The sequence below is a fragment of the Taurulus bubalis genome, assembly GCF_910589615.1.
Source record: "Taurulus bubalis genome assembly, chromosome: 3".
NCBI classification, from domain to species: Eukaryota; Metazoa; Chordata; class Actinopteri; order Perciformes; family Cottidae; genus Taurulus; species Taurulus bubalis.
In genome coordinates, this window is record NC_136591.1 from 35,961,494 (window position 1) to 35,983,918 (window position 22,425).

General features: G+C 42.1%; 1 protein-coding gene across 1 annotated transcript; it reads left to right on the top strand.

The window, feature by feature from the left end:
* Nucleotides 1-1,100: 1,100 nt before the first annotated feature.
* capn1 (calpain 1) lies at nucleotides 1,101-21,807 on the top strand (the record flags this gene model as incomplete). The annotated part of the gene is made up of 21 exons (XM_079215959.1): nucleotides 1,101-1,355; nucleotides 3,629-3,698; nucleotides 5,628-5,746; nucleotides 11,022-11,155; nucleotides 12,287-12,455; nucleotides 14,333-14,416; nucleotides 15,239-15,324; nucleotides 15,896-15,970; nucleotides 16,353-16,513; nucleotides 16,819-16,979; nucleotides 17,348-17,359; nucleotides 17,509-17,720; nucleotides 17,967-18,006; nucleotides 18,099-18,164; nucleotides 18,300-18,357; nucleotides 18,483-18,547; nucleotides 19,100-19,168; nucleotides 19,324-19,402; nucleotides 19,518-19,634; nucleotides 19,742-19,800; nucleotides 19,930-21,807. The coding sequence occupies 21 exons, from the start codon at nucleotides 1,101-1,103 to the stop codon at nucleotides 19,954-19,956; spliced, it is 2,118 nt and encodes a 705-aa protein (XP_079072085.1). The 3' UTR covers nucleotides 19,957-21,807.
* Nucleotides 21,808-22,425: the final 618 nt, after the last annotated feature.

The window sequence follows — 22,425 nt, forward strand, 5'->3', positions numbered from 1 at the left end:
ACCGCTTCAGAAGCTCCAGTTCTGTCAAGAGCTTCGGCTCTAATGGAAGTTTTCACTTCCTCGTCCCCGTCTTGCTTAATTGAAGAGTCGAGGAGAGCTTTTGCTTGTTCTGGGCCTCGCGCTGCCTTCATTGTGCATCAAGATTCACACAAAACCGCACCCTCTGTTTGCACTTGGCACAATAAATACCTCCTCCCACACACACACACACACACACACACACACACACACACACACACACACACACACACACACACACACACACACACACACACACACACACACACACACACACACACACAGACACATGGACACACACACCACTTTGTTCATACACCTCTTTGATTAAACATCGACTTTGAAACGTTTCTGTCTGACACTGTGAGCACATTCACAGCAGCCACACAGTAAAAGTAACCCCGGATGTGCCCATTGTTACTAATCCCTTTGCTATGCATGTGTGTGTGTGTCTGTGTATGGTCGACTGAAAAGAAATGGGCAGTGCACATGTGCTTTTTTAAAGCTTAAATGTGTGTACAGAGCGTCTATAGGTCCTACTTTCTGTCCGTGTTTCATGCACAGGTATGTCGAGCTATGCGGGCGACGTTCATCTCTGCATACTTCCTTCCTCTGGATCTCATTTCAACTTTCTTTCTTTTAGGTTTTACCTGCTGGTGGGAGGAGGAAGGACTGAAAACGGATAGCAACAAACTGTGATTGGTGCTCACCGGGACAAGATCTGCCTTTCGCTGCGAGGAAGACGTCTCTCTCCGGAGCATTTTGAAACCCCTACGCTTGTGATTGTTATTGCATTCGGAGCATCCAGCTACTGCAGAATCACAAGCAGTCTATTTTATAGCCTCTTAATGCCCACTGATGTTTCATTCTGATATATGATTGAGCCTTGAAGCCATTACCACCTTCTTATATCAGATTTACATCAGCTCTGCTGCAGCACTTTTAAGCCAAACTGTAGCTAGAGCAAGTCACAGTTGCCTCATTCATTATTGACACATCCTAACATCTTATTGTAGTGCCACACATACAAACATCCAACAGAGAGTGACAGCTGACCTCACAGCTGACTCCCAGAGTTCAGGATGGAGGAGCACATTTATGCGACGGGCATGGCCTCCAAGCTGAGGAGCAAGTGGGATCGCGACGAAGGCCTGGGACAGTATCACAAGGCGGTGAAGTTTCAGGGTCAGGACTTCGAGAGTCTGAAGGCCCAGAGCGTCCAGGGTCGGAGGCTGTTCGAGGACAACTTGTTCCCTTGTGCCGCGTCGTCTCTGGGATTCAAAGAGCTCGGCCCGAGATCCACCAAAACCTCCGGAGTTCGCTGGTTGAGGCCCCCGGTGAGAAATAACAACATATCAATGTTAATGGAGCAGTTCAAACTATTACATGCTATGTCAAAGTTACATTTTCTTTGTATGGTAACACATCTACCTCTGACCCTTAGTATCAACTATCTAGTTGGTGTGTTTTACGGTTGGAAACAACATCATTTTCAATGCAAGAAAACATCGAATATACAGGATTTATTTGCTTTTTCCTTTTCATTTCACTGCAAAAGCAGACGTTGTCCTTCAACTCTACGAGTTTTGGAGAAAGCTGTGAAGTACGAACTTTCTCTGTGTTTGAAGATCCTTCTAAATCCATCAGACATTGACTGATGACTCCAGGAGTCCGCAGATAATGACTGCATATCCATTCTTTTTTATTACCTTCTATAATCACATTTTTTACCTCCTCAGCAACTTTTCCTCACAGACTTAATTTCATCTGTTGCTTGGCAACAAAACTTTCTCTCATGAACGATTGGTCGATATCATTTCAACATTGCAAGTGTCTCAGAGAGGTTTCTTTCTCGTCTTGCTGCCTTTCATCCGACCATGTATCTCTCCAGACCGCCAGTCCTTCCCAGCCGGTCTCAGTCTCTCATCACTGCTCGCTACATTATAAATACATCAGGGTGCTCCATGTAGCCGAGTGTGACACCAGAGAACCAAGTGGGGCTGTCTTGATTGGGTGTTATCACGGCAGCCCCTGAAGACGGCACACTCTCTCATTACTGTTTGATTCGCACATACCGTGACAGGTCGCTGCTGTCAAAAGAGCAGCGAGACGAATGGGGATCTGAGAAGCTCTCTGGGCCGTGATCATTAGCGTGACTGCGGCCTGTTAGCTCCTCCTGCAGCTTCTGTTTGAGTGTGCTCCAATGCTTCCCGGGGTCTCGTTTCTCCAAAAAGTCTGACGTTGTATAATTCATGTGTCTCTCGCCTGCACCCTGGGATCTGTAATATTTACGCTGTATAAGACTAAGAGGGTTCGTGGTGTTTCTCATTTCTCCCCCCAAAAAATCTGTGCTGTGTGTGAGCCCGAAAGCTAGAATTTAAATCTGTGTATGTAATGGCGACTGTTTCTGTGAATTCAACCATGTGCATGATGCTGTGTGTGTGTGTGTGTGTGTGTGTGTGTGTGTGTGTGTGGGGGGGGGGGGGGGGGTGCACAAGAAGAAATGGATTATTTCTTTTTATAGCTTCATGTAGGGTTTCTCACGCTCCACACGTTGAGTTGAAGATGGTTTACCAAGAAGGAAATACTGCGAAAATAGACGTGGACAAGAAACGCTAGAAAGAAACATTGTTTTTGCACTAAAATGTTAATTTTTTTTAGTGACCTTTGCTGGTCCTTAAATAGACTGGTGTCTATTTTAGCTGTGAAATTTCAAAAAAGCAAGCAAGCAGTTTCACGTTTGTGGAATTTGATTGATATCGGTAAGAAAACTTACAAATATTCACATTTTGTAAACCACTGAAAACTTAACTAATTACTAACTAACTTAGCTAATCCGTTAATGTATTATCTGTCAAATCGACTAATATTTTCAGCTTTATACTTGTGTGCTGAACTCGGTTTTGTTAAGAACACGCGATAACATTGAGATGTTAGCTTAGCACAGACACTAGAAACAAGAGAAAGAAGCTAACCTAGCTAAGTCATTGCCTAGCTATGTCAAAAATGACTATTGAACAACTTCAAAGCGTGTATAGTCTCATACAGTACTGTGTGTGTGGACTGTATCTTAGGTGTTACTAAAGCAACAACAATCTGAAAGTGAGACATTGTGGTTTGAGGAACTTTTTCTGGACCAACAACTTTAGCATTGCAGACGTTTGTTGTCGGGCGGACAGATGTCCGTGCTAGCGTCAAATGGAAGCAAAACCAAAGTGACCAGCTCTTGAAAATCTAAATGAGGCGGCTTTGCAGATGCTACCTGCTTCGCCCCTGCTTCAGGTCTCCGTATGAAAGCCCATCTTTCAAGTCACTTCAAAGCAGACTAGTGAGTGACCAACTGCATCCTGTAGATAATTATTTAAGACTAATTTTTAAAGTCTAAGACCTGTATTCTTTCTCAGAAAACAATCTCAAAGGATATTCTAATAAAGGCACTGTGGAGGCTTTCAAAAGCACTTGGACTTGTTGAATCCTGTATAAACCATGCATTGTGTACTTTCCATGGATGAGGCCCTGTGGTCGACACACTCGGCATGAGAAAAGACAGAAAAAGTGGGTTTCTGAAACATGCAATAATGTGTTTGTTTGTGTTTTCTCCACTCTGCAGGAGTTTTGCAAGCGCCCTGAGTTCATCGTCGACGGAGCTACTCGCACGGACATCTGTCAGGGAGCTCTGGGTAAGAGGGTCCCCATCTGTTTCACTGCTGCATGATTCAGCTATTAGAGGACAGGGGAGGAGAGGAACCCTTCATATTTAATCTGGTAAAAAGACAAAAGTGAGAAATGGTGGCGGAAGCCAAAAGAAACCGGCGATTGACTGGAGGCTCGCCAGGTTGCATTCCCAAGTGTAGCAGTCTGGATGTAGAAACATTAATAAGTTAAGCTTACATCTTCCTCCAGAACCACAGAGAACGTAATCCCCCACAATAAAATATGATATTCCCTTAACGATGAACTATTATCAGACTGACACAAGTTTAAATGAAAAGGTTAGTTTCGAATAAAATATGAAGTGATGTGATGTCACATTAACGTCCTCACAGCTTCACAGCTCTAAAGTTCTGTTAATAGTTTCATACTGTAAACCTTTCCAGATCCCCTCTTTAATGTTTTTGCACACAAATGCACAGGTCTCTCAGTTTAATATTAAATTATAAATGTACACACTTTTTATTGTATTTTTCCTATTTGTAATTTTTAAAAGCAAAAATTTGCATTACATTTTTTATCTCATAATGTGTTTATTGTATGCAGTAAACGCAATGGCAAATTCTGTGCATGTGTTAACCTGTTTGGTTTACTATTGTGATTCAGTTGCCTTCCGAAACAGCAGAGGTGAGATTTAATAGTCAATAAAGGTGCACAAAATTCTAATTACACTACAATACATTTTTTTTAAATTTATTTTTGAAAAGTGAAGCAAAAGAAGCTGAAAACACTAAATCCCTTCGCTAAATGGCTCCACTTTCCATGATGCAACTCGATAGCGTTTGTCAAACACTACTTTATAATTTAGGATTGTGGGGTGATTTCTTTTTTCAGACTTTAGCTTCTCCACAGCCACAGAAGTAATGAAACATCTGTTTATACAGACTGAATATCGCTCTTTAACGAAACTTAATGGGTTAAAATTAGGGAATTCCCCTTTTAAATATTCTATATTATGATCATTTCAGTCAAGTTAATTACCTTGAATATGTTTACCTACTATTCATACCCATTAATCAGCTCTCATTGCATACATGTCAAGAATCCTCCTTCCCTGTGGAAAGGAGACTGAGCCCTTTGGAAAACATGCCAGATAAAAAAACAGAGTCAACGGAATGAGGTCACGATGACCGATGGAGATGGACTGCTAACAGTCAATTCAGCGTAACCAGTAACAGTTAATTGCCAGAGATGCTTCCTGCCCGACACAGAGCTCCATCTATAATTCATGCTTTGTTTCTCTGCCTCACATCTGTAAACAAGGCCACCGGGCCTCCGCTCCAGTCGCTCTGGCAGCGCAGGACGCGACTTCCCCCCATCTCCGAATGCAATGACTCCTCCCTCGCTCCCACAGGAGCAGCTAAGATGCAAAACAACAACCCCAAAAAATGTTGAGCCAGAAAACATGATGCTTCGCTTTGTTTTACAGCCCAAATGCACCATGAAGGAGAAGCCTTTATCTGTGTGTGGGTTATCAGTTAGACGACTCACCAGCTGCTATCAGGGGCCGTTTATGGATTATATGACATACTGGGGTTATAAATACGGCGACAAAAAAGTGAAGCGTCCTGCGCTTTAGTTTTTTTTTAAATTATTACCGTGTGCGTTAACCAGCATTTATAGACGAAACAGGTTATGATGAAACCTTTGGCGTTAACATTCAAGATATGAGACTAGTAGACCAATCAAAATGTTGAGCTACTTCCAGATAACACGACAAAGATCACAAGTGGGGGTCCAGTTTTATGAGTTTCTTTCTCGCTGAGTAGTTGGGATGCAAATATATTATGGTAGGTTTTGGCATTCAGGGCTGATCCCGTGTGTGTGTGTGTGTGTGTGTGTGTGTGTGTGTGTGTGTGTGTGTGTGTGTGTGTGTGTGTGTGTGTGTGTGTCCTCAGGGGACTGCTGGCTGCTGGCAGCCATCGCCTCGCTGACCTTAAACGACAACCTCCTGCACCGAGTGGTTCCTCACGGGCAGGACTTCCAGCAGGGCTATGCCGGCATCTTTCACTTCCAGGTGACAGCCGCTTCACTTCCTGCATTTACACACATGCTTGTACACGTCTGAGGGCAGAGCCGACAGCCGACAGCCGACAGCTCTCGCATGGTGTCAGATGCAGCATGACCTGTTCTTAGTTATGTCATGTCTGCATGAGCACTGGGCCACCATGTTTCTGCTTCAGACCAAACTCCTTTCTATGGATATGAATTGTCTCTCCTGTCCATTTAACCAACCTCGTAGTGTTTTCAAAGATGCCATGGAGACATTATTGAATGTGCCTACCCCCAAAAAGGATGGCAAAGAAACATAAAATGACCACAAAGAGATGCAATGCAACTGCAAAGAGAGAAGGGGCAAACCAACCACAAGGAGACACAACAAGACCATATAGAGCCACTAATTGACTACAAAGAGACACAAAACAACCTTGAAGTGACACATAATGAGAACAAAGAGAAGTAAAAAGACCATATAGAGCCACTAAATGACGACAAAGAGACACAAAATGACCCCAAAGCGACACAAAACACTGAAATAGGGGCAAAAGCACGACAAAGTGGTAAAGATGGTGGGTCCTTTCTGCATGTCTTTGCCCGGAGGCCTCTGTTGTGTCATTTCCTGTTTGGTGCACCACCGGTTGTGCAAACTGTTGGTTTTCGTTGGTTTCAAAAGCTTATTTTGCTGCATCTTTGTGCGTCGCAGCGTTTGACTTTACACTGATCCGTCACGAGCAAACTGTTAGTCGCGTTCAGCTGAGAGTTTTCTGTGTTGATCTCCCGCTGTGGTTGGATCCATGATGTCATTTCAGTTTTGAAACCGAGTCACAGGAGGAGCCCCATCATTCCTCTCCCTTTATTCAGACCTTTGTTTGTTTTTTACGTCAAGAAACACCGAGCAGCTGAGCGATTTTATTTATCTTTTATTGCAATTAAAGGAATTCCTGCTACTGGCCATGAAGTGTATGTGAAGTAGTGCTGAAATGATAAATTTATTGAAAATAATGATTTAAAGAGATTTTAAGAAAAGTGAGGCATTCCTGCTTTTCGTCATCTCATTTAATTTTAAACTGAATCCTTTTGGGGGATCTGTTTTGACAAAATAATAATTTTTCAGGATGACACCGTAATCCATAAATATTGTTGGGGATTCCCCAACAATATTTATGGATTATTTTCCAATAAAAATGATTCTGCCTTTCTCCAGGTTTGCCCAGAAAGAATAAGGACTCATAACAACAATCTTTCTTTCATAATCTCCTCTTTTCGCTTCGTTACACCTCACTGAGTCACCCGTGATAACTGACCTTTCAGAGCCACACCCGGTCCGTCTGTAAATCTATAAACTCAACCCTGGAGGATTTGAGTCACCTGTCAAAACTGATTTAAACACACACCCATGTCTTTATCACACAAAGAAGAAGGCGATTATTACATCATTCAGTCACGTCTATCAGGACAAAACCCCCGTTGACAACCAACCGCTGATGTGTCTAATGGAGCCGGGTGTCAGGGACCAGTGCTGCTGCTTTGTGTCCTAAATTTCAAATATGTGTCGTATTTCTTCTATCTCTGCGGGCCTTATCAGCTGAACTTTGCTTTGTACACAAAACAGTAGCTGCTGCAGTTGTTGAGCAGGTGAACAATGCGTGCATTCAGTGCAGCGTGAGGGAGGGAAATCATTGTTTGGATTTATGAGAAGCTCGATTTGACTGTTGTGTGTTTTACAACCAAAACGAATGCAAAAGAAGAAAAACCTGCACCACAGTGCAGTCAGAAACTGTGTGTGGCCACATTTCGACCCAGCAAGAAGGGGAAGTAGTCCCACTGAGGGATCGTGGATGTGCACACATCTACTTTTATAATATATTACAGCCGAACGTTAAAGTATTTGAATGCTAAATAATTGATTTTATATATATCTATCTTGTTTTGCCTGAGGTGATGGCAAGCTCTTTGCTATAGTGTGAAATATAAAAATATACTTTTTTAAAATTTTACTTCAGTTCACGACAGGATACTTTTAAAACTAATTAACGGACCCACGTTCAAGCTCTTCGCTGCTCAGAAAAATGTGCTGCTCAGAAAACAGCTGCAGAAAAAAAAAAGATTCCAAACTGAGCACACACACATTTTTTTATGATTTGATATTTCATTCTTTTGTGGAAACTTCAATTTTCCACCATCTCCACCTGCTGTGTGTCACAGAGCACCACGCACTCTCTGATGCAGTGAGGAGTGTTTGCTGACTAGACTGTTGGCCTGTTAACAAGGAAGCGAACGAGGAAGTGAAACATTAACACACAGACACAGACACACACACACACACACACACACACACACACACACACACACACACAGACACACAGACGCATGTTAGTCTATATAGTGTAGTAGGGAAATCCATCCGTTAACCCTGAAGACAAAAAAGAAGAAACATTTTCCAGCTCCATGCCGCGCTGACTCATCTGGTATCGGAGGATCAATGAATACACACACACACACACACACACACACACACACACACACACACACACACACACACACACACACACACACACACACACACACGCTGGGGCTGCTGACTCAACGACAGAGAAGGCAGCCAAGGGAAAGCAGAATATTTGACCCGGCCTTTTCACTGATTATTTCCAGAGACTCTGTGTTCATTTTTTTTTACAGATATAGACATACTTGTTCTTCTCTCTGCTAGAATGAGTGGAACTAATACTTTAATTTGCTCTGAAGGGCTCGTACATGCGTGCACGTGTTGAACGCACATGCATGCGATGGCTCGTAAACATACATGCGGCCGCTCTCCGTTCAGCAGAGAAAGAGCTGCCCTACTTTCATCGCTCTCTTTTTCCATCACGCCTGTGTGTTGTCGTTTGTTTCAGCCTCTCGTCATTGTGTTTGTACTTGCAGCCAGTGGATGTTTTCATGCTCGCATGTTTCCATTACTTGCAGTTTCTCATTTAGCTTTTTCTGCCCGGGCATGTTTCCATTCTCTTTTGTGCGCGGTCGAGTCTTCCAGGGATTCCCTTTTGTGACAGTTCTGATCCTTTAAGCCTCTGGAAAAATTACCCTGGACCTGGATGAGTCATCCCCAAAAATGTAATTATGAGTGCAGTGCAGTGAGAATCTTAATTGAAGTAGGACAGAGAAGGAAGGGAGTCTGTGCGAGCGAGGGAGGCAAACAAAGGGAGGGAGAATAAATTATAAAATAGGCAATCTCAGCCGTCTCAGTCGGAAACAAATGAAACCTAACTGGGGCAGAATCATATTCTTATTATAGCAGGTGTTTCACACTGAAAGCCGGAACTGCTTGTTGAATTGTGTTGAAGGATTTCTCGCGCTCTATAGGGGACATATCGGGAAAAATTCCCTCTTTCTTGTCACATGCAGACTCATTGGAATATACAGAATATATAGTTTGACATTCCTTTTGCAAATGTGCGCCATATTTTTCTTTTGCAAGCCAATCAGACAGGGCGTCGCTGGGGGGGGCGTGGCTTTAAGGGAGAGGCGCTAAAACAGAGTATACAAGTATATTCAGACAAATAATGTGTTTTTTGAGCATTTAATCATGTAAACATGTTCAAGTACAAACCCAAAATATGTATGAGTGTTAAGTATGAACCTGAAAATGAGCATGATGTGTGTGTCCCCTTTAAGGGCAGTGAACTGCAAGTCATGAGAGGTGTTGGTTTCCCTCAGCGAGGCTAGGTGTTGCTGCGTGTCAGAGTAAAGTGTGTGTGTGTGTGTGTGTGTGTGTGTGTGTGTGTGTGTGTGTGTGTGTGTGTGTGTGTGTGTGTGTGTGTGTGTGTGTGTGTGTACACGCTGCTGTCTTCAGTCTGCGGTTTTGTGACACAGCTCCTCCCAGAGGATTCAGCTCTGCAGAGCATGCAGAATTCCTCCATCCATCCATCTGTCTATCTTCCCGCTGTATACACACACACACACACACACACGCTCCAGCTGCGACTTTTTATCTGCTTTTTATGACAACCATGTAACTTCCTTCCCCGTCGTTCTCCATTCTACAAACCCAATTAACTTTGACAGAAAAATCTTTCTCGAGCAACGCCGTGTTACCGCCTCGAGGTTTTTCTGTATGAGTCGACCCGTTTGCCGTCAGTGTTTTTCTGCACTTTCACAAACTCTCTCAAAACAGAAACGCGACATGAAAAGGCCAACGCTGAAAAACACACCTGGCAAAGAAGTATTTTCATGTGGGAAAAATAGCTAAAGGTTAACTCCTGCTTTTTTTTTTGGTCTCATAATTACAGGATGGGATGTCCCGAGGTGTTTGGTTTTATACGAGCAAATTCCTATTAGACTCAGTCAGACTCGGATGGCATCTTTAAGGATTTTAAAATTCAGAGCATGACTTCAGCTTGTATTCAGTGTATGCAGTACTGTATATACACTCTATGTTGTGTAGCTCTCTTGTGCTCCCTGCTGGCCAACAGGCACACAGCCTCCTGTTTGGGCCTCATGTGGGGAAACAATTCAGACAACATTCATCTTTCATTCTCCTCTGAGAACAGTAACCTCGGTGTTTGGTCCCCCGAGGCCTCATCTTGTCAGAGAGATTGAAAAGACACAGGGAGAGGGAGTCTCCCGAAATCCAAACTCGTCTTGACTTTCTCTCATTTGTTATTCTGGATATAAATTCCCTGGAAGTCTCTCTGCTACTAATAATGTATCTCCTTTTAATAACAGCAGCTCAACAAGGTGCAGCTACTTTGCCTTGTAAAGCAATGGTTTGCTTGCAGGACTGGTTTGGAGGTGTTTAAATTATCGGTTGGGGTGCTGGAGTTAAGTGTTGCCTATTTTAGTCTCTGTATTTATTTTAGGGTTGTTACATGAAAGCAAGCTGGAACTATAGCATTGCTCAATGTCAGCTGATACAACTCCTTTGTCCGTCTCCTATAATATATATTTCAAACAAATGGAAATTAGAGCTGAGTGAAGCGTCATTAAATCCAGTCGGCTGCACGATATATGTGGCAGAAATAAGACAGTGCTAACTGATCCGTGATCAAATGCATTTTGTACTATTTTTAAACCAGCCAGACAGATCAGACTTGTACTGGTACATTATTCCAAGGTACCTATGCGTTCCATTTTGTGGTTCTTTCTACTTTTACTCAACTACTGTCCTTTTTCTTTACCCCTTTTTTTGTGTGAATACGACTCAGAATATCTTTTGTAATCCTGGGAGTTTGATGAATGAAACGCCGTGCACCGTACATATGTGATATTGGTGTTTTCTTCTCTCCGTCATGCAGTTCTGGCAGTTTGGCGAGTGGGTGGAGGTGGTGATCGACGACCGGCTGCCGGTGAAGGACGGGAAGCTGCTGTTTGTCCACTCGGCCGAGGGGACGGAGTTCTGGAGCGCGCTGCTGGAAAAGGCCTACGCAAAGTGAGACCGCCTGACATCATGAGCACTGCATGTCCTCTGAGTCGAGGTTAACTTCAATTAATGTCACGTCAGACAGCGCTTGATGTCGAATGATATGTGGTCGTTGCCTTTTCAGGATGTGTACATTTAAAATACGGATTACATTATCGTAGGATAATGGGACATGACCTTAAGCATTATTACGTTATCAACCTATCATGCTATTGTTTCTACATTATTAATTTACTCAGAAATATATGGACATGACCACGATAGTCTTTACGTTATCGACTTATTGGACCATATAGGGACATGACCTTGATATTACCCGTTGTGTTTACATGTTTGTTTGTTTACTCGAGAATGCCACCAGCATTTTAGCCAACATGATGCCAGAATACATTTTTAATAATAAAATATATATATAGTATATTATCATTATATCAGTGGCATAAAAAGGTCTAAAGATGACAATAATATCGTTTACCACAATTATACCCGGGTCGATATATATCGTCCAACTCTGTTTGGGCCCTGTGTTGATGTCACACATTCACGTCCTACTTTTGATCCCACCGTGAGGCTAAAGGGAAAGTTCTCGCAAGTTTATTCCAGGTAGCAGATCATATATATTATGTTAAATCCATCATGATATAAACATGACGTAAACATGGGGTCTGCTCAGACCTCAACTCTCAGACGATCACAAGTTAAGGCTTATTGAAGAATGTGAGTTCTGGCAGGATTTCGTACAAAGACGCCTCTGACCGGACCAGAGACCTTCTGGACGTAGAAGAAGTCTGTTAGGAACAGATAAACACTTTGAATTCCTTACGGCACTATTGAGAAACTTGAGACTGCAGCTGCTCCAACAGACAGCTGTAAATCTGGTTAGCTGTTAGAGAGAAGCGGAGCATTGTTTCTGGAAATGTGCGACAATTAAGAAAGCTTCCCAGCTGGAACGGGAAGATGTATGCAGTCACATTTGCTTATGTGTAGGTTCGTGTTCATAAATGGTAGTGTGGAGTTCATACTCTAAACTTTTCACTCAGGTACCGTTGGCTCCATTTAAGGCCTGCTCATGTATCTGATGATTATATCTATACTCTTTGAAGGATTTATTCCCCTCATTAATCTCTTGTTGTGTCCCAGGCTGAACGGCTGTTATGAGGCCCTGTCAGGCGGCAGCACCTCCGAGGGCTTCGAGGACTTCACAGGCGGCGTGACGGAGATGTTCGAGCTGAAGAAAGCCCCCGCCGACCTCTACAGCATCATCAGCAGGGCCATAGACAGAGGATCCCTGCTGGGCTGCTCCATCGACGTCAGTACTGCAACATCCATGCATCCTTTGCTTTAGCTTTACAGAGCCAGGCTAGCTGTTTCCCCCTGTTTCCAGTCTTTGTGCTAAGCTAAGATACTTGTGCTAGCGTGATATGTATATATATATCTCTACCGTACAGTCGTCGTAATTTGGGGGGAAAAAGCAAATAAACTTTTACCCAAAATGGGTTTAATTTCTGTGGGATTAACAGGTTCAACAGTAGTGCTGGAGCACATAATGAAAAAGAGCCATCATCTCAGTTTTCATTACCTCCAGCTGGGTTTTACTTTCAACATAGATCAAGTCATGCAGCTGAAGTCAGCCTTTTATAGTCTCAGTGCTCTTGGTGGTAATGAATTTCTTCCCACACACTCTTAAAAAACTCACACGTCAAATATTAACCCTAAAGCAAATACATTGCTGACTTTATTAACTGATCAATCGTTCATTAAATGGGACAGATCATGCTAATTTTCAGGTTTAGTTTGTATTTTAGGTTTCTACTAGAACGCTTAAATGCTTTAATAATATATAAAACACTTAATTTGTCTCATACCTGTATTCACCCTCTGTCTGAAACGCTCCGTTTTAGCGCCTGTCTCTTTAAGACCGCCTCCTGACTGGACTGTCTTATTTAAGAGTGTGTGGGTTGATAGACATTTCAGATACCCAATATACAGTATAGGTTCACAAGTGCTGGAAAACGGGAATTTTTCATGATGAATTTCCTTTTATACAACAAATTTAAAGTAGTGCAAATTATCTCTCAAATATGAAGGCCTTCTCTGCCTTATATTGCTGTGAAGTAGAGACAAATCTGTGGTTTCTGTTAACTTGTAAAAGACACTTATTTGTGTTTTCTAAACTAAATAATGAATGGTTAGAATACATTTATTAGTCAAGTTAATAATGCTAGACTGTGGCTTACTGTCTGACCCATACTTTAGCTTTACCCCCTCTAAGAGGAGGTCAAAGGTCAAAAGAGCCATATAGAGTTTGGATGTTCAAAAGGGTGTTGGGGTGGTGGGGATCAGGGAAACTATACGGATTGAAATTACACTAACATCATTGACTGTCCTGTTTTACATTGCATATATTGAATGTTTTGTCAGAAAAGAGAATTGTTGTTAACAAGATATATTTGTCCATTTTAGAGCTCTTCTCAGTCTTTAAATAGGGCAGGTTGAGTGTAAGCGGCTGTGAGAGGAGAAACATTAAGTAGATTTGACCCGGGACCAAAAGAGGGCAGTAAAGAGTGGGAAGCTTGTGAGTGAAAGAGTTGACGCTGGCAGAAATTCAACATGATCCTCCAGGACACTCTGTGTTTACAGACAGAGGGGATTGAACCCTTTAGTCTGCCTTGTTGAAGGTCATTTTCTGTTATCAATGTTGCTCAGTTTGGGGAGGTAAAACTGCCTGTTCAGCTCATCTTGTCAGGAAACATGAAAAAAAAATACCAAAGATTAAAGAGCTGTCGGAACAGGAGATGATGAAAAAGTGAAATACTGAGACAAGGTCAGAAGATCCCTAATAAAGAACTGTAACCTTTCCATTTAGTTTGCACTCCATTGACAAAAACAGTGATTTTTACCTCGCGGAACAAAGATGTGCTGGTGTGCCACTTAATTGATTTAATTGTTATTGCGTGTCCCTTTTTTTTTTTTTTAAACAACCAGTGACAGTCATCTCCCTAAATAGATTCCTCGCCTTGTAAAGTGTGCCGATGTTAATGGGAAAGAGGTGACTCGACTGCGGATGTCTCTGACCCCGTCACAGGCGGAGCAGATCGCTTCCTCCCCCGTCTCCGTCGGCATCCTCCCGGCCGCGTGAACGGCGCTGCAGACGTCACTAACCTCCGCTTGCTCCCTCGTCCTCAGATCACCAGCTCGGTGGACATGGAGGCCGTCACGTTCAAGAAGCTGGTGAAGGGACACGCCTACTCTTTGACCGGCGTGGACGAGGTGAGCGCCGGCAGCGCGGTTATTATTCAAAACGGTCAAAACAAGGTTTCAGGAATACAGTATGAAGTGTAGGTAAAGGAAGAAAACTAAAAAAATCACTGCTATTTATAGCCCTTCACCCATCGATGACACTGGAAGGAAACTTTAAGGATGATTTTTGCATTCATATTTCATCAAATTGATTAGACAACATTTATTGTTCTGATGATTGTATCCTACTTCTAACATTGAATGTAATGGGAAGGCTAACAACCCAAAACTTCAGTTTGTTTCACTGAAATTAAAAGAACGAGATGTTAACTCCGCCTGAAGGCTTTTATCTGTTCTCAATAACAAAGTATTTAACGCGTGCCTATGTTTTCAATAACGCATGCATAAAACATTCACGATTTATCAAACTTGTGGATCTTAAAAATGACAGGTTTACCTTTTCGAGATAATAAATAAATAAAGTGATGCAGAAATGTCATTAAAAATGGCCCGGATCCTTCATTTACGCCCAAATTTGATCTTCTTACAATTTATCGATGAGGACTGCTGTGAATTGGGTTCGTAGTGGTTTGTCATTTTTTTTAAAAAGGTTATTATTAAATAATCTGGTTAAAAAATCAACTAAACTGCAAAAATAGGCCAAACGTAGATAATACAGTTCTGGTCTGCAGCATGTGCCCTTGTTGATAACTGTATTTCAGTAATTTAGATGTGGTAATCAGGAGATTACTAATACAATAATACTAATAAACAGACTGGACTATACAACACAGTGAATACGACTAAAAGACTTTAGCGGTGAGGAAGTGTGAACCTCTCCTTTGCCGTCAGGTGGTGTACAGAGGGAACATGACCAAGCTGGTCCGCATCAGGAACCCGTGGGGGGAAGTGGAGTGGACCGGCGCCTGGAGCGACAAGTACGACTTCACACCGACCCACATTGACATGTTGACGTTAAATTTCACCACACATGATGGGAAAAATACACACACATCCCAATTTCTCATAAGCGAATGAGACAAACGGATCATTTGCAGTATTTAAATGCTGTTTCTGATTATTTTGTGCTTTTCTTTTCACATCAAATTGTCATTCTTACCTCGTGTCTTCATACTTCATAGGTTGAAAAACTTTTTTTTTGTATACTTCTTTGTAAATAAGTTGCCAAAGCATGCGTTCTGATCGCAGAAAGAAAAAAGACAAACAAATCAATGGGGTAGGGGCAGTGGGAAGAAAGGTCAGACAGAGTGGAGAAATAGGTGGGCTTACATAATATCATGTCACCATAGTCATGAAAGTACAAATACCAGACATTATGTCACAGTCCAGTTGTTCATGTCAGAGAAAAGAAAATGTAAAGATCCAAAACCACATGCATAACTTCCATTATTCTAGAGATTGCTGTAAGTCTATGTTAAGCAATGTAAAAAAAATGTATGTGATTTACAGAAATAAATTCTGCTGTAGTTAATGCTGGTTCCTCCTCAGCTCCAGAGAGTGGGAGAATGTGGATCGCTCCGTCAGAGGTCGGCTACAAAACCGCAGCGAGGACGGTGAATTCTGGTGAGTCTTCTTGTGCACGCCGACTCTCGCTGAGGGACAATCTGCTGATGCAACCCGCCTCCCAAAGATTACATTTGCAAACTTTTGTGCCTATTTGCATCCATTTACGTGTTATGAATTCATTTCTAACCCCCTCAAACTCACATTATCCCACCAATGAGCCAACAACACTGTGAATGTGGTCGGATTCCCCAAAGACACTTCTAACGCTGGAATGTTTCTCCAACATCCGCTTCCCTTTGTCATGTCTGTTTGATATATGGATGCTCTCAGCAACAACAACGATATATGTCTGAAACGTCAAAAAGGAGTTACAACTTTTGCACTTTGTGATGGAAAAATACCTTTTCCCTGACTAAGTGCCTCTCTCTCCGTCTCGCAGGATGTCGTACAGCGACTTCCTGCGCGAGTTCACCCGCCTGGAGCTGTGCAACCTGACGGCTGACGCCCTGCAGAACAGCCAGCTGAAGAAGTGGAGCTCCTCGCTCTATCAGGGAGAGTGGAGGAGAGGCAGCACGGCCGGAGGCTGCAGGAACTTCCCAGGTATGAATGTGAGCGAGCAGATGGACGGGCGGAAGAAACGAGCGGGAAGGAATGAATGAAAGGAGAGAAATGGAGGCTTGATGCACGAGTGAGGATCTTCTTTTCATTTATCCAGGAGATTAATTCAGAGTTTCTCATAACACTGACCAAACCAATTTAAGGATCACACAAGATGGTTATTGTCTGTTCCAGACACTTAATGCGGATTCTACTTTTGTAGGATACATTTAAAAATAAAAAACAAGGGATGACTGGAAATCTAATTAAAGTACAAAAAAAATGAACATTTCAATTCTTCTTCCCAGCCACCTTTTGGCTGAACCCTCAGTTCAAGATTGTGCTGCAGCACCCGGACACTCCCGGCCAATCGGACTGCAGCTTCCTGGTTGGCCTCATGCAGAAGGACCGCAGGAGGAAACGGCAAGAGGGCAAAGACATGGAGACCATCGGGTTTGCTCTCTACGAGGTGAGCTGCAGGCCGGCAAAAAGTCAAGTCATGTCCTTTTCCACTGCAGGGACTTGTCATCATGTTATCCCTTTTCTAAAGAACATTGTGAGCCTTTGCTACTTTATTTGACCACCCAGACAGGACATTTCCGATTAAAATATCAAACACTAAATTTCGGTATTTATTTTCTCCAAAGCAAGCAGAGAAATGTGAAAACAACATCAGCACCCGTGCTCAGTTTTTATAATTTCATATTTCAGGATTCACAGATTCTTTTTTTAATTTTGTAAAGCCAAATAATATCTACTTTTTAGTTTCTATCCATGATGGCAATAATCTAATCTCTCTCTCTCTTTCTCTCTCTCTCTCTCTCTCGTCTTCTACAGGTTCCAGATGAGGTATGAGTTTGACTTCTTTCCACTTTTTGACCCCTAAAATACTTTTACCATAGAACTTGAGGGATTGCCAAGAAAAGAAGTACCATTTAAAGTACCAAACCCCTTTAAAGGATCTATTGAACTCTCTCTCTCTCTCTCCCTCCTCTCAGTTTAAGGGCAGGTCGGGCGTCCACCTGAAGAGAGACTTCTTCCTCACCCACGCCTCCAGCGCCCGCTCGGAGCTCTTCATCAACCTGAGGGAGGTCAGCTCGCGGTTGCAGCTGCCGGCCGGGGAATACATCATCGTCCCCTCCACCTATGAGGCGCACAAAGAGGCCGACTTTGTCCTCAGAGTTTTCTCTGAGAAGCCCGCTGACTCAGAGTGAGTAGCTGTTACACAGTGGGATGTTTGGGAGAGAAAATGAGTGAAAATAAGCAATGGTTGCACCTGTTGAGGCTCAGTGTTACTCAGTACAGCAGTAATAATGTCTTATCTAGCAATGCATAGGATACATATGCAGTTAAAGACAAATTAGAAAGAGAAAGAAATGCATACAGAACTACTTGAAGAAAACCATGATCAACGTGAACTAAATAAGTAACTAAATCTTTCTTCTGTCCATGTCAGGGAGCTCGATGATGACGTTACAGCAGAGCTTCCCACAGAGGTGAGGGGTTGAAACAGACACCAGACCCACTGATGATGATGCGTGGAAATAAAACCAAACGGGGGCTGAAAGTGGTTGTGTTTGTGTTTCAGGTTCAGCTGGACGAGAGCCAGATCGACGCCGCCTTCAAGAATCTCTTCAGACAGCTGGCGGGGCCGGTAAGCACTGCTGGAGAAACGGTTCATGACACACACACACACACACACACACAACACACAACACACACAACACACAACACACCAGACACAGTCTTATTAGAATATTGTTTTGAGTGTCCCTGTCTGTGCCAACAGGACATGGAGATCAGCCTCACAGAGCTGCAGACCATATTGAACCGGATCATCAGCAAACGTTAGTAACAGCTCTGAAAACACAAGCTTGATCTTAACTTGATTTAATCCGTTTTGAAAAGGCTTCTATATAGAGTGTTAAATGTAATATTCTTCTCTCCTTTTGTCGTACTTTATCTTGAACAGATAAAGACCTGAAGACTGACGGCTTCACTAAAGAAGCTTGCCGCAGTATGATAAGCCTCATGGACGTATCCTTGGAATGGAACCAAAACTTTAAAAAAAATCTTTAACGTAAAAAATAAAAATATAGTTAAAGAAGATACTAATGATAAAGTAATAACAATAATATGACACATTATATATTAAATATAATAATAATAATAGCAATGTCAATATTGATAATATTTAATCATAATAACAAAAGGGCACTGATTTAGCATTGCACTCTTTGTGATGACGGACAGTTATAAAAAGTATCCAAAAGTCAATTCTGTTGTACCAAAGATATTGTCTTTTTCATTCCTTGTATTCTTCTTCCTTGTCGAAACATGGTGCCAACATTACCCACAATGCAACTCACTTTTTTACAGTCAAAGATTCAGGTGTGTTATGCTAGTAGCAGCTAACGTAGCCTCGAGCAGAGATGAGGAGTGCTCAGTTTTTTTTCATTTTGAAACTCATGGTCTTCACCCGAAATATCAGCCTCTGCACAACAAAGACCTGAAAACAGACTTTGACGAGTAAAATCAGTCCGCTTGTTGTTGTTGTTGTTGTTGTTGCTCCTTAACTTCTCGGCTCAGACGGACGGCAGTGGGAAGTTGGGCCTGACAGAGTTCCACGTCCTCTGGGAAAAGATTAAACGCTACCTGGTGAGATGAATCACTGTTGGCTCAGATTAGGAAATCGGGCTAAAACAATATATAAAATTCTGCTTCACGATACTTGCGTCACTCTTTGTTTATTTGACACAATTCTTTTCTTTATTATCTTGTTGGCTTATACTGCTTTCCTGTCGCCATGACAGACCATATTCAGGCAGTTTGACTTGGACAAATCGGGCACCATGAGCTCCTATGAGATGAGGATGGCTCTGGATTCTGCAGGTACTGCGCTTCCTCCTTTCAATTACAGGAGAAAGGAAAGAGACACACAAGAGTCAGAAGCACTTTCACTTGTTTAGAGGCTGTTTTTATGACTCTTTTGTCGTCTCTCCATCAGGCTTCAAGCTGACCAACCAACTGTTCCAGCTGATCATCCTGCGCTACACGGAGGCCGACATGTCTGTCGACTTCGACAACTTCGTCACCTGTCTGGTCCGGCTGGAGACCATGTTCAGTGAGTCCCATTGCTGCACAACCTCAACGTCTTCAAACTGTTCACCCACTAATTGCAAATGAATAACATCCAGTACAGCACATAAGTTAAAATACTTGTTTCTGCAGAAACCTTCCACACCATGGACACAGATAAAGACGGTTACATGTCCCTCAATTTCCATCAGGTAACAGACGCTACCGTACACACAAACAAGTTGTCTTGCTTGTGATCGGATATCTACTCGTCATTTCCGTGCATGTGATTTATTCCTACTTGGCGTCCCCTTAATGCCCACGCTCTCTGTGTTCTCCAGTGGATCACCCTGACCATGTTTGCCTAGAGATGAGCGGACCCCTCTGCATCCTGCTGCAGCTCCGGGCCCCATGGGTGTTGTTTCAGAAGTGCCTTCTTCCTCCTCCGCCAGTTCCCGCTCTCGCTGCTGAGGCCCTCTGATGCTACAAGACTGTACATTTCGTCTATATGGTGCCTACATTGTAAACACGTGTCAATTCTTTATGTGTCGTTTGTTTTGCCAACAGAGGGACGCTCAAATCTCGTAGCCTGGCGTTTTTTGGGCTATGTGTTTGAGGCGGCGATACCCTGGCGACAGAAATCAATTTATTTGTTAAATTCCAGTCGGTTGAGACGAAAAGCCTAAAATATTTGTAGTCAGCAAAAAACACAAATTATGCATTCTGACATATCATTTTATAAAAGTTATCTTAGATGTCATTTAGGTGTAAATAGTGTGTTTCCACCAGGTTGTAGAAGACCAAACTTAGTATAAGAAGAAAGTAAATTAATGGATTAAGAATGCAAACACAAAAAAGTGTTTTCATGACGCATTGGTTCTTTTCCTTTCGCAGGATTTAACTGACCATCGGCATATTTTCAGTAACTTACTGAGCTGGGTTTATTTTCCCTAAAAAGGCTGCGTTGGTTCTCCACATCATCTGAGGTAGTCTGCAAAGCCAAGCTAAATTGAGTTAAGCTCATGACTGAAATGCCACGTAGTTAACTTAAAAAGAAATGTTGGTTTCACCAAAACTCAACAAATATGATTGGACAAAACAAAAACTCCAGTCCGCGAGTTTATCCACCCTTTAAAGGTGCAGTGAGTCGGATCTGGTCGACAAATAGCTGTGAGGTTGCAGGTTGCAGCCAACTGAACGCCAAGCGTTGAGAACTACGGTGAACGATGTTAAAACGGGAATTTCCGGTTCCGTAATCGTAATCTAAACGGCTCATTCTAAGAGGACGAACACACAATAAAGAAAACATACTTAATAATGTTATATTCAATTTCTGCCAATATATCCCACTAAATGCTGCACACTGTTCCTTTTAAGAATGTCAACAAAGACATTTTAGTTACAATTTAGTTTTTTTAAATTGTGATTTATAGAGAATTAACAATCAACAATTCCTATACGTAATGATTTACACATAATGCGATGCTTCTGCACGGCTACATTCATCCTGATAAAATCAATCCGTTGATAAGGGAGAACAATCCTGTGGCCAGTCCACCAAGAGTTAATGTTCTTGAGGACAATCTGCAAAACGCTCTTCTGGGGGTCATTATTTCTTTTGTTTGCAAAAAGATCTGAAGCCTGTTGGCAGCTTTCACAGTGTCGGTGCCACATGAATGTGCGGGATGCGTGTTTTCTACTCTGCCTTTGTTTGCCAAGCCGGCGCTTTCTGTTTACATCTCATGCCAAACTTTTGCTTTCACCATCACGAGTCCACTCATGAAGCTTCACCGGGCCCTGCGGTGCGGAGACAACGCTGTATCATAGGGAATGTGTGGAGTTATATTTCTTTAATCTTAGTTAGCTTATCCTTATGCATGGCTCTTCTTACTGACTTGTTTTGAAAAATATGACAATAATCATTTTATATCATGTTGGAAATGGATGTCATAGTTGGTAAAAAAAAAAAAAAGAAGACGCATCAGTCTCTTGTAATTCTGTTTTATAGGCGAACAAGAACCCGGCAATTTTTCGGTGAAGGGAAACTTTTTTGCAAGATGGATGAACATGATGTGAGCATGCAATGTGAAATGTGATATATTGTCTGCCTGCCTGATTTCTATTCAACCACGGGAGCAAGTGTGTGTTTTTTTTCTTCTTTTAAAGGGTTGTATTCCAAAATAACGTGTAACTTTTGGAGAAGAAAAAAGAGAGAAGGATCCACATGTGAAGTGTTATCATTTTCTTATCAAACAAAGTGTTTTTGAATGCCAAAATAGTTTGTTCTGCCAATTGTTCTTGTGTTTTTGTAAATGGAGAAAATCAACTTGAAACATTTAATCAAAAAACCCTCCACCTGATATAGTAGTGGGGCAATGCCAGCATTCATGTCTTCAGTTTTTGCAGCGTCATGCTGATGTAACATTACCCAATGTTTACAATGGTCACATTCAGGGTCCCTGGGATCCAATCGTCATGCAACAAGTTACTTTTACTGTGTAGCATCTCTGTAAAACTCCAATACTTTGCAAATAAACATGGGATTGTATGGGTCTCTGAATTAATTACCAATTTCTTATGTTTGCGATGATTAAAAAAGGCTCCCCTCCACACCCCAAAGAACACAAACACACTTGATGTAGTAATAAATAATACTTTTTAGTAACATTAATATGAAAAAAAAACAAGCACAGTAAAATACATTAAGTCCAATAAAGTACAGATTTCCACAACATTTAGAACTTTACAGGATATTTTTAGTTTTTGCTCGATGTTAAGTTAAATCAACGACATTTACACAAGCTGATCATGTTTTAAGTTAGCACAAATACGTCTCG